The 17,441-nt window shown below is 31.2% G+C and overlaps 1 protein-coding gene across 1 annotated transcript; it reads left to right on the top strand.

Annotated features, from left to right (window-relative positions):
• Window positions 1-1,926: 1,926 nt before the first annotated feature.
• LOC113381179 (carboxypeptidase M-like) lies at window positions 1,927-14,924 on the top strand (the record flags this gene model as incomplete). The annotated part of the gene is made up of 6 exons (XM_026620153.1): window positions 1,927-2,114; window positions 13,535-13,739; window positions 13,843-13,933; window positions 14,059-14,235; window positions 14,439-14,531; window positions 14,879-14,924. Coding segments are annotated over 6 exons (769 nt in total), but the record flags the coding sequence as incomplete, so codon positions are not given.
• Window positions 14,925-17,441: the final 2,517 nt, after the last annotated feature.

Genomic DNA, 17,441 nt, shown 5'->3' with positions numbered 1-17,441 from the left:
CCCCCTTAACTGTTTTAACAGTTTCTCATTAAAATTATATGATATTTACATTTTTTTTTAAATTAGTTTTTAATTGGATTGGATTTTGTACATAAAAATTAGATATAATCTAAAAGCTTATAAAATACATTGCTTTTTAAATTTATTTAGAAAATCAAGGCGATTCACGGTTTGATTATAATCAAATATTTTTAAAACTTCAATTATTGTTAACGTATGTGCAATATTAATGTTTAGGTTTGAAAACGTTTTACTTATTTATTATGCGATTTATTCTATTGAGCAAATCATGCCAAGAAAACTAAAAAAACTAGCTTTTTATTTTCAATCATAACATATCTCTATATATTTCAATCATAACAATCGTATTTCATGTTGGATTTTTAAAATTTTGATTTATTTTTTTCATTATTTACAATATCTAAAATTTGGCTTCCCGCTATATTCAGAGTATCAGACTGTTTCAATTGTGATTGTGATCATTTTGTAACGTATTTTAGAAGTATTGTCCAAAAATTAGTAAAAAATGCAAAGAAATTACATATTTCTTGAACTCTATTGAAAAAAAAAAGTTAATGAATATTAAATTTAGAGTATGGACACTACCAGGTATAAAAAACTTTAAGATTTTCTTTCCAAAGTAAATTTTGCTTTCATTTTTCATATTTGTTTCATTTCCATAACCACGCATGTCTTTAACATTCAAAGTTCAACAGATGCGAAACATTTGCAACAAAAACAAAAGGTACAATTCAATTTCTCGGAATAAACATGCTATTTTCTAAGCACTGACTCCCCATTTTTTATTTTCCCGATTTGTTTATATTTTTAACAAGTTCTGTTTCAACTAAATCAGCTCGCAATTTTTTGTCAATAATGCCCAATAATTAATTTAATCTTTCGCAGGTTTGCGCTTATGGGATAATTTCTTTTTCGATTCCACAGTAACTTAAAACAAAGAAAAAATTGAATAAGTAGATTAAGCAATAAACAGAGCTGTTATTTACTAATTTGTAGAGTAATTAATCGGTTAATTGTTTCTACTGATATCGCATTGTAAAATAAATATGCTTTTTGTATCTCCGTGTGTCCCTTCTTAAGTTTGATTGTATACTATAATTCATAAAGTATTCTAGATTTTATATAAATAATAAAAATATAAATAATATATTATAAATTTAATTTCCAAAACTCGTTTTAGCGCCCCCTAAGGCGTGCGCCCGCATTTTTTGCATGCATCGCATGCAAGGCAGGACCGGCCCTGTATATATATATATATATATATATATATATATATATAAAACAAAAATGATTGATAAAACAAAACTGTTTTACCAAGGATCCATTTAGATAAAAAATAGACAGAAAACTAAGATATGTCTTTTAAAATAAATTTAATAGATCCATATGTTAAGAGACGGAATTTGACTCTTTTTCAGAGCAAACAGAATACAAATAATTAATATACTAAACAGAAACAAAAACATTCGTGATTCGTTTTTTGAGATCTGATGTTTGAAATTATTATTTTAAGTATTTTTTCTACTTCGAAGTATAATTCATATTTATTTATTTTTTCACTAATATGCTATGTTGCAAAGTAATAATTTTTGTGGCATGTTTTTGTTTGTGTTTAGTGTATTAATTATTTGTGTGTTTTGCTTCCACTGAAGAAGAGTCAAATTGGAACTCAAAACGTATGGGTAGACCTTCTTGATCGTAGATCGTAAATCGGTTGATCCGTGCTCTCGAAAATGACAGTAATAAATTGTATATAATTTTTTTCTAAGGTGTGTCGTAGGTTGAAATGTCCAGAAACATTTGAAATGTAAAGATAAGCATAATTTTTTATTTTCGAATTATTTGCTATTACTGTAACTTAACTTAACAATATGAAAAAGAATTAAATATACTTTAATTGAACAGGTATAATGCACGCGGTTTTGATTTGAATCGGAATTTTCCTGACTATTTCAAACAAAATAATAAACGAGGTCAACCTGAAACAGATGCCGTCAAAGAATGGATACAGAAAATACAATTTGTTTTATCAGGATCATTGCATGGAGGCGCTCTTGTAGCCAGTTATCCATTTGATAATACACCAAATTCACGTAAGTAAAATATATTGTTAAGACTAAAATAAAAAAAATATTGTTAAAATGATGTCATAGGAAAATGAGAAACAACCAATTTTGAATTCTTTTATAGAGGGTTATTGAAAGTGAATTGTATTGCTCTCATGTAGGCTTTGTCGAGTATATACGATGATGAAGGGCATACATAGCATATCTTCCATCAAACAGAAAATTATTCAATAAATATAAAAGCGTAAAAGTCTTTATAGAAAACGCAATCCTGATTGTTTGTAGAAATCGGAACCTGAAAAATGCTTATCAAATTCAATTCTAAATATTTCAAACTAAGTTTTTCTGTATTAATTGATTAAGTAAAACACAGTATTTCTTTTTTACAACATATATTTATTAATTCCCTCACCAAACACCCAAACACCGAACGCCGAATCAACAACTGAACTCATTTCCGCATCGTAAGGATCAGACACCAAGCATATTACACATCCATAGAGCACACACACTTTAGGTTTCAAAGCGTTGCCCGTTACATTCAAACAACAGGCATACAATATTATAATATATATATATATATACAAAATTTTGTCAACTTTTTATTCAGACATTCTACCCGTAGGTATTAAGTCCAACATATCTGTTTTATAAATAATAATAAGGATTTAAAATATAGTATATCATATAAATTTGACAAAAAGAAGGAAAGGTTCAAAACTTTCTCAGAAAAATCACACAATAATATTCAGAAAAATAAATAATTACATAAAACATAATACATAAAAGAAAAGATTAATTTGCTCGGAAATCGCCATACTAAACTATTTCTGGCGTATATTGGCCAAGGGTTTGTATGTTGCTATTGGTGTCATCCCCACATTTAGGTAAAAGATTCCAGTGAGATTCTTCATTTGATCGAGTACTGTCGGTCAAATGTATGTACTGTTTATGTATGTATTTTGCCGTCATAGTGTCTCGTCAGTGGATTTGTTAAGTACTAGTCGTAAAGCTTTGTTTTGTATAGTCTGTAGGGTTTGTTGGTTAGTCTTTGTTGTTACTTTTTATGCTGGAGCGTCGTACAACAGTATTGGTCGCATTAGTATGTCAAGTTAAGTGTCACCCTCAGCCGGCTATTCTGGTTCGAGAGAGGTCTCAGCAAATTTACCATCCCAAACATTAGCAAAATTTTGATGTCGGTATGTTTGCTGTAGGTGAGTCTATGGTGCAAGATCTCTCCAATTTGACATCCTCGGATCATTCAACTTCGTAGCTCATTATTTTCATTTTGTCCAAGTCAGTCAGTGTAGTGGACTTATGGATCTTTGTAAACAAAATAGTGACTCAGTCTAGTGGGTTTATTTTGATTTGTCACAAGTTCGTATAGTTTGTCAATGTATATATGTGTCTTTCATATTATACTTGTTTATCTATGGAGTCTCTGTATTTTTATGGTCAATAGTCTAGGTGATGGTCACTGTTGAATGTTATGGATGTAGACACTAAACTGTGACGGTTCCGGGGTTGAACCTTGTGGTACTCCCGCCGTCACTTGTTCAACCGTCGAGTGTGTTTCGTCTATTTGTACGGTGAAATAGCGGCCTACAAGGTATTAATGAAGTAGTTTTGTGATGTTGGGTGATAATTGAGGGTTTTCAGTTTATGTATTAGTCCGTCTATCCAGATTGTGTCAAACGCCTTTTCTAAGTCAAGCAACACCAATCCAGTATGGTTTTGTCTGTTGAAGTTGAGTACCGTGTTTGCTATTAGTTGCGTCAGTGAGTGTAGTGTACAGTTCTTTTGATCGCGTTTGAGCAGTACTTTTTCTGTAATTTTGCGGTGCGTCTGGCTGTTTCTTCGGCTTCAATATGCGAAATATGGTAAAAGTTTTCCACGAAGTCGGAAAGTTCGGGTCAGTAGTAGTCTATAAGTAAATTTTTGCCGTTAAATTTTTGTAAAATTTTAAATAGATTCGTTTATTATCGATTTATTCGGCCTGCGTTTGATATATTGGCATTTTATTTGTGGGTTCCGAAGACACGCTTGAATTTTTCGTAAGCGACAGGTCTATTGTGCTATGATGGTGTGTCGCTCCAGCGGGATAACTGATGAGCGCGTCAGGACAGTGCATCTGTGGTTATGTGTTCAAATATTCGTAAAGTCTGGTTCCGTTTGCGTTGTTGGCGTTACAGTTCTAAAATGTGTATTGTGCGTTAAAATTGTTTGCTATACTCGTTAAAACGTATGTATCTGAGTCGAGTAGGTTTTGTAAGACTATCTGTAGTAGTGCTCTTGCCGGGATGTGAATTAACACGATGGTTGCTTTCTGACCCGCTGTCAAGTTTAGCAATACTCATGTATGATGGAAGACTTTATCAAAATTTCAGTGCCCTATCCTCGTTGCGTCTGTCTGTCTTCCGTTTCTGTAAATTTTGTAGTGGTGAAAGTATACACTCTTCGTGGGTTTCAAATGTGTCTCGTTAATCAGTACAATGACCAGGTCATAATTTATTGCCTGTTTCAGTTCGTCGACGTTGTTTTTGAGTCCGTTCGAGTTGAAGTGCATCATGTGTATGTTGCGCGTGTAGTTTATGGGAATGTTGTTTGAATCTTCAAAATAGTGACGGTGATGGTGCAGATTTAACCGGTGATGGTGTAGACTGAATTGAAGTTCGGATTGATGACTGTTGAACGAAAAATTGAGGATAACGAACTTAAAGCTGAAGATAAGCTCTTTGTCAGCGGCACTGATATTGTTGCTGGCCTGTACATTAGTCTTCTTCTAAAAGCGTCACTTTCAATTTTCTCCTTGTAGTTAAGGAGTGTAGTGCATTTAGAACAATTGGCATGATGCTCACTCTTACAATTGACACACTTCGGCGCCCCAGTAGGAAGTTTTTAGCACGCGCCTTTTGCGCGTACATCAAGACACATTATACACCTGTACTTTAAGTAGCAACGCTCTGTTCCACAGTCAATAGGCCTCTCAAGAGAAGATGTGCCCACCATTGTTAGTTTTTCGCTCGCGCTCTGACATGTTCTGGTCTTTGTTTAATTGTTGCAGACCTCTGCTTCGGATATAGATGTAAGGAGTCAAGTTACGGTATTTTTTTTGCATAGATTTTGCGGCATGGGCTAGGTGTTAAATGGATAGTGACATTTGCGTAGTATGTTTTTAATTTTTGTGTAGACATTAACTATATCAGTGAAAACTTTGTGTAAATGATTTTTTAAGAACTGATATCTAAAATTTATTTTAGTTTTGTATCGAATGTAAGGGATGGCTTAATTGCAGCTCTGCTTTTATTTTAATAAGTTTTCTTTCCTCGCTTAAATTGTTTTTCTTCGACGGTGCTTCATAGACGCCTTAATAATAATTTTTCAATACAATGTACAAAGTTGTAAATTTTATCTGCTGTTTTTTTTTCAAAATTTTTTTAGGAGCGCTGAATCAAAAAGTTTGGTCTGAACAGCGCGCTTGTCCTTATCCTTCAAATTTAACATTTTTAGTTTGAGCAGATCTGAAAAACAGAGAATTATTCGTTAAGTTTGGAGATCATATCAAACAAAATATTGTGACATTCATAATACTGAGAATTATTAAATTTATTTAATTTGCAAATAACTTGAAGGAATTTTATGATTTTGATCTAAAAATTCGAATAGAAACTTTCCTGTGTGAGTACGTAATAGAGAAATATTCCCCTACGGGGGAATTAATAACCTTTACTTGAAAATGTCAACAATTTTAAATACGGATACCGATCAGATGGATTTAGAATGCTCCCCAGTCAAAACAAAAAAGGTTTATACGAGTGCTAACAAGTGTAAGAGGTCTAATACAGATATTGTTGAATAAGATTCTTCACATCAGAATATTGACTCAATTTCTCAAAATCTCAAAATTAATTTAATCAAGAAGCAACCACCAGTAAGGATTCAGAATGGATTGAAGTAAGAAACAAAAAAATTAAAAGAAATTTAAATAAAGAATCAACATGTAAGAAAACATCTTTAAATTCGAATTACTGGCTAAACCCAACTCCCACCAGCAATATATATGAAGTTTTGGCTAATCCTTATACTGAAGACTCAAGTGATAAATGCAGCCCAGTTAACAGACCGCTGCCAATTTTTATACATGAGGTACGTGATATAAAACCATTAGTCAATTTTTAGAATGTGAAGCAAAAAATCTTTATCATATAAAAGTTATTGACGGAACTAAAGTTAGAGTTAATCTTGATAATGCTAAACTTTACAACAAAATTCTTAAACTTCTAAAAGAGAGGGGTACTCGAATGCATTCTTTCCAGGAGAAATGTAAAAGAACGTTTGAAATAGTGGTTAAAAACCTACATTTCAGCACGGATACAGATATGCTCAAAAATGAAATCCAACAGTTAGGTCACAAAGTCGTATTGACAACATAAAAAGCAGAATCTCAAAATTCTCTCTGAACATGTTTTTAATTAAGCTTGAACAACAACCTAATAATAAAGATTTTTATAAAATTGATTTTTCAAGCAAGTGGGAAAAAAAGGTCGACCAAGTGAAATGTGTCCTTTGTGATGAAAATCACCCTGCTAACTATAAAGGCTGGCACGTCTATAAAGAATACATTGAAAAAAAAAACACTTCATTACGTCAGAAAACAAGTAATATGCAAAATTTGAATCCAAATGCTACTAAAAACCGGGTGTAACTTACTCCAATATTACAAGAAACAACACAACTTTACTTGCTGACTCAACGAACTCAATAAACAATAGTAACTCTGAAAACAATACTAACAATAAATCTAATGACTTAACAGAACTTAAAAACATGATTAAAATATTGACAGAACAAATGGACATAATGCTTAATTTACTAACAACTATTTTATCTAACAAAAAATAATTATGTCTATGCAACTAACAATTTGCATATGGAACTCGAACGGCTTGAACAATCATGTCCATGAACTCAAAGATTTTTTAAGTGCCAACGACGTAGACATTATGCTAATTTCCGAGATGCATTTTACCGAGACAAACCACAATATTCGTTTTCCAAATTATCACACATATACCACAAATCACCCGGACGACAGACCTCACGGTGGCACTGCCATTATCATCAAGTCAAACATAAGACATTACGAGACAGAACTTTCTTATACTGACTACATACAAACGACAAACGTTTAAATTGACCTAATGACTCACAAAATTACAGTATCGGCAATCTATTGTCCGCCAAGGCACATAATTACTGAAAATCAGTTTACAACTCTTTTTGCCAGCCTTGGAAATTTGTTTATTGCGGGAGGTGATTATAACGCAAAGCACACATTTTGGGGATCTAGACTAATAACACCTAGAGGCCGTCAATTGTATAATACAATAAATAATAATAATCTTCTGACATTCTCTACGGGTGATCCCACATACTGGCCAACTGATTTGAACAAAATTCCAGACCTCCTCGTTTTTTTTTGTAGCCAAAAATATTAAAAACGAGCGTGTTGAAATAAATTCAAGACTAGATTTCAGTTCTGATCATTCACCAGTAATTCTTAAATACTCCACTAATACTCCAACCAAAGTTATGAGTTCGCTTACAAACAAATTTACCGATTGGCAATTTTTCCAAGAATACATCGAAGACACCATTAACTGTAATATTCCATTAAAAAGTGAGAATGATTTGAATATCGGTATCAACAACTTCACAAATACATTAATTGCAGCAGCTAAAATATCGACTCCTATTCTAAATCACAATCACAGTCACTCTGTGCCCATTGATATTAAAAAAATCATTGCACAGAAAAGGAAATTAAGAAGAATTTGGCAAATAACTAGATCACCGATAGATAAAAGAAAATTTAACAGTGCGTGCAGAGACCTGAAAAATTTAATAATAAATTATAAAAATGATTCTTTTGAAAACTACTTACATAATCTTTCTGCGTGTAGTGAAACAAAATATTCTCTTTCGAAAGCAACTAAAAAATTAAAAAGACCAATTGTACCAATTCCTCCTTTAAGAAAAACAGACGGTTCATGGGCAAGAAGTCCAGAAGAAAAAACTAATGCATTCGCCGAACACCTGCGCCTCACATTTCAGCCATTTTCACGTAAATGCAACTCTAATGATGAACAATTCATTTATGATTTTCTTTAGGATTCACCGTCGCTAGTGACTCATAATGTTAATCGTTTTACTGCGGCTGAAGTAACTCAAGAAGTTGCAAAATCAAATTCTAGAAAATCACCTGGACCAGACAGGATTTCTATTAAAATGCTTAAAGAACTTCCAAGAAAAGCTATTAGAATGCTCACAATAATATACAATTCTATACTGAGAATGAAAATTTTTCCGCAGTCTTGGAAAAGAGCTAAAAAAAATCCTTATAGTCAAACCAGGTAAAGACCCTTATCTATTATTTTCCTACAGGCCGATAAGTTTATTGTCTTGCATATCAAAAATATTTGAAAAGCTAATCCTTCAACGGATTAAAATAATCCTACAAGAACAAAGTTTTATTCCGAACCATCAATTTGGGTTTCGAGACAAGCATTCAACAATTAAGAAAGTTCACAGAATAATAAACGTAATTAACAATGCACCACATAATAAAGAGTACCGTTCTGCGGTTTTTTTGGATCTCAAGCAAACATTTGGCAAGGTATGGCATACCGGATTAATGTATAAAGTTAAAATATGTTTACCAGATTCTTTATTCTTATTAATAAAATCCTATTTACATTGGCTTCTAAACAGAAAATCAGAATTATCAACTTACAACAAATTACTTATATATGAACTCGTGTGGACCTACGGATTACAACTTTGGGGTACTGCTAAAAAGAGCAATTTAAATATAATACAACGAGCACAAAACAAATTCCTGCGGCAAATATTAAACGCTCCTCATTACACGCCAACATGGATCCTCCACAAAGACACGGGTATACCTACAATTCAAGAACATATATCAATATTTGCCTGTAATTATAAGAATCTAATTGACGCACATCCTAACCAACTAGCATGCAACTTATACCAGGAAGGTCAGCCGACCAGGCTCAAAAGGAAACTACCTCGAGATCTAATATAGTTTATTTTTATATTTTTTTTTCTTCATATTTGTCTTTAGTTTTTTTATATTATATATAATTTTAGACGTATCTACTAATTTGTAAACAATCAATTGTAAAAAACTTGTCAGCATTCTCTGCTAAATATAATTATTTTTATAGATTGCAGAATGAAAATAAAATAAAAAAAAGTTGGGAGACAGAAGTTGTGTGATTGTCAGCTTTTCTAGTACCTATATTTATATTGACACATTGCATAGCTTGTTCACTCTACAGCCATGCTATTGTATTTGACAGAACATATGATTTATTCTTAACATATGCTCTTATTTTGCGAATTCATAATATATTATTCATCACTAAAATATGTTATTTATTAAAATGTTCATGCTTTAAATCTATTAACTTCAATATACTATTTCAAAATATTTTTTGTTAATAATATTTTTTTAAATCATTAATGCTGCTGCTCAGGTATTTGCAGATCATCTGTACTTTGTTCTCGTAAGTATTAAACCTAATTAAAATTAATACGACTAATTAATAGCATTTCACATTACAATTGGGAAAAGAACTTGAATACAAAAACCTTAGAATCAAAACACAAAACCCTTAAATAGTAGCAATTCAAACTTTATTTTAATTGTATTATTTTAGAACAGATATATTTAAAATGAATAATATAAAATTGTTTTTGAAATATTTTTGATGATTGGATTGATTTTTGACTTAAAAATAAAAAAATACATTAACTATAATATCAATGTAATCTATAATATATCTCGTAATATAGTAATGGGTAGTACTGCCCTCGGGCAGGCCCGTGAGCTGATTGTGAGTAAAACACCAACTCGATTCAGGGAAGAATAGTGTGTGAATTTTTCCAAAGCCATTTCATACCGCAGTGCTTGCAATTGGCTTATTTTCAATTGAAAACATATTTTTGATATATATTTTCAAGTGAAAGACGACATCGTTGCTGTCCGATGCTAGGTTTGCCAGACCAGGGGCTTGAACTTGCGACCCCGTCCACACGAAATCGCGCGTCTACGTTATTGCGCGCCATAATATATATATATATATATATATATGTGTGTGTGTGTGTGTGTGTGTGTGTGTTAAGTTAGTGTGACGTTGTTTGGGCGCGATAGGCTCCTCGAATACTGAACAGATTTAAAATTTGATTTGTTCTCTGAGAGCATTCAGATCCAACCTTGGCGGTAGGATATATTAAAAATCTTAATTTATAGTCGAAATGTTATATTTTTGATAATTTCAATTTCAGTTTGACTTGTGTCTAGACTAACGATCTACGAACACGAACGAACGATCTACGAACAGTAGACCCTCTGCTGAGGAGTACATCTTACGCTACAGTGTAAAGATCATTTGTTCTATGATTATATTGTAATATTTGAATACAACGGTTTATAATACGTTTCTATGATAGTCCAGTATGGGGTTGATTGAAGTTAACAGTTGATGATTATATATATATTACTAGCTGACCCGGCAAACGATGTTTTGCTAAATAAGGTATATCCTAAACCATTTCTAGAGAATCAAAAATATTAATACTTTAAGTGCATAAGGATGTGTTGTTTGAATGCTGTATACAATTAGATATTATAAAAACAATAAACCCCATTAGTGTGTCTATACAATCAAACTGGAAGATTTATACACTTTCTATAGAAAACATGGTATAATCAAATCCTAGTCATTTTTGGTCTTTCGACTTATTCATTACGTTTCACGTTTTTTAGATTCTTTTTAGATTCTGGATTTTGTGTATAATTGTAAGTAATACTACTGAGCTTATAAAAAAATTTCAAATTTCTGCGAGGAGAGATAGAAAATGAATTAATTATTTCTACTTTGACCTGCTTTTTGAAAAGTTTCAAATAACATTCGATGAATTAACGTAAATTTAATGAAAAGTATATATGTAGAGCAGGGCGAGGCACAGAATTATATCACAACAAACAACACATTTCAAACAAACAACTATCTGACTACGTTCAGTAAAACTGGCAGCTATTTTATCATTGTAGAAATGTGCTTTTTTGATGTCTTTCAAAAATTTGTTATCTAGACCTATTTACTCCATAGACAGGTTTAATGTCTTATTTTATTCTTATTCCCTCTACTTTCAAATATTGTTGTTAAACATTGCTTAACTTTACTGATTTTTGACACATCGCTGGTGGTCCTTTTTAACCCCGAACCTTCATATATTACTATCTATTCTTCGATAAATTCTAGGAAATTATAACTGGGAAAACGTTATTCGACAAAATGCCCCTTTGATCGATACCAAATTTAGGTTCTGAATTAAAATAACATAAATAAAAAATATTATAACCTAGAAAATGTTTTATAAAAACCAATGGGTATATGGGTTTAATTATACAAATGAGATCTTTCAGAGAACCGTGTTTGAGAAAAATATTGCAAGAAGTGCATTTTCATATTAACATTTCAAAAAAGTTGAAATTTTTAGTTTATAGTAACACTTGAGGCCCGTTTAATAACGTTTTTGTATACAAATAAAACTACTTACTACAATTTAATCATAATTATAAAATATAAACGTAAAACATGTTATTAAAAGTAATTGAACATCATCTGTCAAAAACGTTTGACATTTGCCACCGTTCATTGTTTTATTCAAATTACTACGTTTCTACAAAAATTTTCAAATTAAAAATGTAAAGTTTCTACGCGATTTTCAAATAATATCTCACCTTTCCGACCATCTCTGGATTGGCACGAATTTTTCAAGACTAAGACTGGCCTAATCGGTTTAGCCGTTTTCGAGTTTTACCGAATCATTTGATCGAGAGCTCCATTTTTATATAGAAGACTAGCAAACCCGACGAACTCCGTTTCGCGACCAGATGGTTTCGTGAGAAAGATGAAGAAATTTTTTGTTTGTTTTATATTTGAAATCGAAAAATTTGAGTTTTATTATACAACAGTAATGAATTTATTTTGATTGCAAACATGAAGTGTTTTTTTAGTTGAACTTCTCTAAGTAAATGAAAGTGAATCCGCAAATTATCCGTTTCATTGAAGTGCTCTTTGGTAAACCACATTTTTTGTTTTTTGGTCTGACGTTAACACAAACAAAGCGGATGGTTTTCCAACTCGTGAACAAGCAACGTATAACTGCCCATGTGAAAAACAATGATTTTCTAAATAATCTATTTGAAATTTATCCCGCAAACACTAAGCGATTGGCCTTGCGACTTGTTATTGCGAACGCAAGGCAAACTGGAAATTGCAATCGTTTGAAGTCAAACGGAAGACCAGACGGAATCATTGGTATGTCACCAAATCGCCAGCAATTTTTGATTGAATGGTGAAATTCAGTGCGTGTACATCATTTTTTTTGCGGCATGAATTGTTCGTTGACTTAACCAAGCATAATTCTGATAATTCTCACTAATGTCATTACTCGAATTTTTAATTACGGTGCGTGAAGTTCCAGCAATTTGCATTAGGGCACGATGCCATACACCACTAATTTTCTTAGCTATAAACCTTGCGGAGCCCGAGACCTTTCCAACTAATGCAAAATTGTCGAAATCGGTTCGTGCGTTCTTTTATTTTGTCAGGAAGGAAAACCCGACTTATTTTTATATATATAGAAGATTATATGCTAAATTAATTAACAAATATTATGTATTGTTATGTTGCCAATTGTGAATTGGTGACAAGTTATTGGTAGAAAATGTAGCAAACAAAATGTATTTTTGAGATTATTGAAGTTTATTTTTATTAAATATTAATAGTATAGTTCATGAAATTATTTGCGTTTAACTGAATTTTAATTTATCAAATATATATTTTATGGTCAGGGCCAGAAACTAAACAAATTCATGCAAGAAATGTGTTTCACGACTCTTGGACACATTTATTGATGGAATATGAATAATACATAAATTATATTTTTTAGTAAATTTTTATGTTAAATGTGAGCAAATAGAAAATATTTGTGAAACATTGATATATGTTATGAAAAAAAAAATGTTTTGTATTGAAGCATTTGCTCAATTGCACTAGAAATTTTATATAAAAGTTCATTAAAATATAATTTATTGTAATTTTTTTTATTTTAATTCTAAACGTTTTTATCTAAAATCTTTGCATATCTGCTATATTAGAATCAATTTGAACTGTTAGGATATTATAAGACCAAGAGAAATAAATGCTGGTAAATATTAAATATTTGTTCAAATCAATATAGCTATGAAAATATAGTTAACCAAAACATTTATTATTACAAATATCAATTGTCTTTTTGTTAATGTGTTTTGAAAATGTTAGTGAAAATAACTCAGTCATATGATTTAGTATTCCAGAGCTATGCATCTTCACCATCTTTAACACCTGACGATGACGTTTTCAAGCATTTGGCTTTAACATACAGTTCGAATCATGCGAAGATGTCGCACGGGGTAGCATGTAAGGGCGCAGGTCCGCGATTCGACAGAGGTATTACGAATGGTGCAGCATGGTATCCTCTCACGGGCGGCATGCAGGATTATAACTACGTTTGGTAAGAAGACACCTAAGATGATCAACTGTAGTTTACAGCACGCTGCGTTTTAAACTTTAGAACAAAATAACTGTATTATTAACCATTATTTCTTTCCTCTAAGGTATGGTTGTATGGAAATAACATTGGAATTAAGCTGTTGCAAATATCCGCCCGCAAATGAATTGCGAAAATATTGGGAAGATAATCAAATGGTATGACCTTATTAACAATAAATGTCCGATTATAAATTTAGAGATACTATATTCATTATTAAATTTATAAAATTTTGATAGATTGTATAAGCATAGTGCTATGTTAATATATTTTTTTCTTTAAGTCTTTAGTAAAATTCTTGGCCGAAGCACATCGAGGTGTGCAAGGATTTGTATTTGATAGCCACGGCGGAGCAGTTGAGAAGGCATCTTTAAAGATAAAGGGGCGTGATGTGGGATTTACGACTACTCGATTTGGAGAATTTTGGAGAATTTTATTGCCAGGAGTATATAAATTGGAGGTTAATTAATAGTTCAATATACTTGTTAATAGAATTATATTATCATATAGAAAAAGCTAAATTATATTTATAGTATTCTTGTACAATTTTGTTTAGTTGCGGGATACTTTATACCTAATAAATGAAACTCTAATTTATTTAGATAATCAACATATATTATAAATTTATATACACAGGGGTTTAAAACTGATGTTTGTCAATAGGTTTACGCAGAAGGGTACGCTCCTCGAGAAATTGACTTTGTAGTTGTGGACGAACATCCAACACTATTAAACGTGACTTTATATGCTGCTAAGGTGAGTATTTTTAAGTTTTTTGAATATTAGTAAAAAGTAAATATTTCATAATCATTAAGTTAGTTTAATTAATATCAAAGAAATAATATAATTGACTAACAGTTTTTCTTATTGTAGAAATTATTGTAAACCAACATATTACTTTAAAATTACGAGTTGGAAAACAAAACTTTGTTGAGATTTTTGTTTTAAATTAAAAAGAAGAGATATTTCAACTTCATTTTCATTTATTACAAGAAATTATATCACCAAGAAAATTTTTACAAAACTTTTTAATTTTTACTAAAAAAAACTATTAATTAAAAATTTTTTTATCGAATTTTTTAAATTTTCTACATTATTGATAGGGAGAAGTCCCGTAACGCCAGACGGCACCTAGCGCCGGACACTCTATTTGACACGCATTATTTAAGCGAGTATAAATCTTTTTATTTCAAAATACAAGTGAAAGGGGCGCGGGGGCACACAGACACAGATCACGCGCCAAGACTTACCTATGACGCACTATAGTGTATCGAGGCAAAGTAACGATACTGAGTACAGAAAAAGGAATCGAGGCAAAAGATCGATACCAACAAAGTATCGTGGCAAAAGTATCGATACTACTCAGTATCGAATATTGAGTACATTTCATCAAAATCAAACATAAGTGCGAGAAAGATCTAAAACTTACTACAGATCGAATTACAATATTATGATAAATCCTATTGCCTGTATTTGTGCTGTTAAATCAGCATCATTTTCAATATTTTGAGAAGTTTGAAACAATAATTATTCGATACTAATTATCAAATTTGATTTACATCTAAAAGAAAAATACTTTACTAAATAATTATAAAATAGTATCGTTTTGTGACGAAAGTATTCTTTTATGAATTTAGTATCGGCTAATTTATATCAAAAAGAAAAATACTCAATAATTATAAAATAGTATCGTTTTATGACGAAAGTATCCATTTATGAATTAAGTATCGGCTAATTTATACAAAAAAGCAAAACTACTCAATAATTATAAAATAGTATTGTTTTGTGACAAAAGTATTCATTTATGAATTTAGTGTCGGCTAATTTATATCATAAAGAAAAATTACTTAATAATTATAAAATAGTATCGTTTTGTGAGGAAAGTATTCATTTATGAATTCAGTATCGGCTAATTTATATCAAAAAGAACAATACTCAACAATTATAAAAAAGTATCGTTTTGTAACGAAAGTATTCATTTACGTATTTAGTATCGGCTAATTTATATCAAAAAGAAAAATACTTAATAATTATAAAATATACAATTATAATCATAATAAAAAACATATAAAAATTTTTAACACCGCGTATAATATATTGTAGTGGTATTCACCCTTTGCAATAATTATAAATAATATTATTAATTCGATATAACAGTCAATATGAATAACGCAGTTAGTATGACTCAAGCTTGCAATATTGTATGCAACAAAGTATCAGAGATAAACATGCACGTGCAGCAGTCAGAATAACGGTCTGTAACCGCAACTACGTCTAAAATGAATAGTTGAGTCATTCGTAACGGTTTCTTCGATGACAAATAAGCAAGTATGAATCATTTCGTAGCAAACCTTCTAGAAGGATGGTTACGTCATCATCAGAGATTATAAAAACCCTGAGTTGACGAAGCCAACCGTTCATTCTCGAGTAGACGCCAAACAGTTCACATCAGTCTTATTTCAAAATATCAATTGTGAATTAAGTGTAACCGAATAATGAAGTAAATAAAGTTATTAAATGTCTTCAAATGTTTAATTAAATATTTCCACAGTGAAAAAGCTTATGATAGCAGCAGAAGAACCTAATTTTAGATGTTGACATCGTTGGCGTGACGCAACATAATTGTTGGCAACGGATCCACAACAATATAATGATAACTTACAAAACTAATAAATATTGAGAATAGACAGAAAAACAAAATAAAATTTAACATTACGATAATTACTTCTATTATCATTAAATACACAATATAAAATTGAATTTTATAATTTGTAGGGTATGGTATCTTTCAACATTCAATCTACATGTAAACCAGCTTTTCCCCAATCTCGTTAGTTACAATACTGATTATGAATGATATTCGAAACTAACAATATGCATAAAAAATAATTGTGTTAAGAAATCTGTAAAATTATATTACTATTATCCTATTACATATAATAGTTGTATGTGCACAGATGCACTGGACGCTTTTGCATATTATGTACTTCTTACAATAGATTAGGTACAATGATCATCTTTTCAACCCGAAAGTAAACAGCTTATTGTAAAAATTAGATATATGATCAATTGTTAATCCTCAATTATGTGAATGTATATGTTGAATGATCAATTGTTAATTGTATCTGTAGACACGGATAAGATAATCCTTATTTATGTAAATGTATATTTATATAATATAATATATATATATATATATATATATATATATATATACCAGGTGTATTAATATCAAACCGCCCTCTCTTACTTAAAAAAACACGTTTATTGTAAGAAAATGGTACAATTTATTTCATTCAAAGTATTTGCCATCGTTTGTCGCACATTTTTGCCATCTTTCCGCCAAATTGTGAATGCCTTGCCAGTAGAAGCGTTTGTTTTTTTGAAGCAAACCATTCACCGAGCCATTTTTCCACTTCTTTGTAAGAACCGAAGTGCTGTTCAGCAAGCGCGTGTCCCATGGAAGAAAACAAGTGGAAGTCAGAAGGCGCCAAGTCTGGTGAGTAGAGCGGGTGGGGTAAGACATCCCAGTGAAGTGCGGCAATGGTGTCTCTGACCGGTTTTGATTTGTGTTCTGGGGCGTTATCATGTTGGAAAATCACTTTTTCGTGTCTGGTGACCCATGATGGTCGCTTTTCAAGCAATGCATCATTCAAATTCATTATT

This window comes from Ctenocephalides felis, unplaced genomic scaffold (assembly GCF_003426905.1).
Source record: "Ctenocephalides felis isolate EL2017-DRISC unplaced genomic scaffold, ASM342690v1 CF-g0.4_SCAFFOLD_02668, whole genome shotgun sequence".
Classification (NCBI taxonomy): Eukaryota; Metazoa; Arthropoda; class Insecta; order Siphonaptera; family Pulicidae; genus Ctenocephalides; species Ctenocephalides felis.
This window is presented reverse-complemented; position numbering and strand designations above follow the sequence as displayed.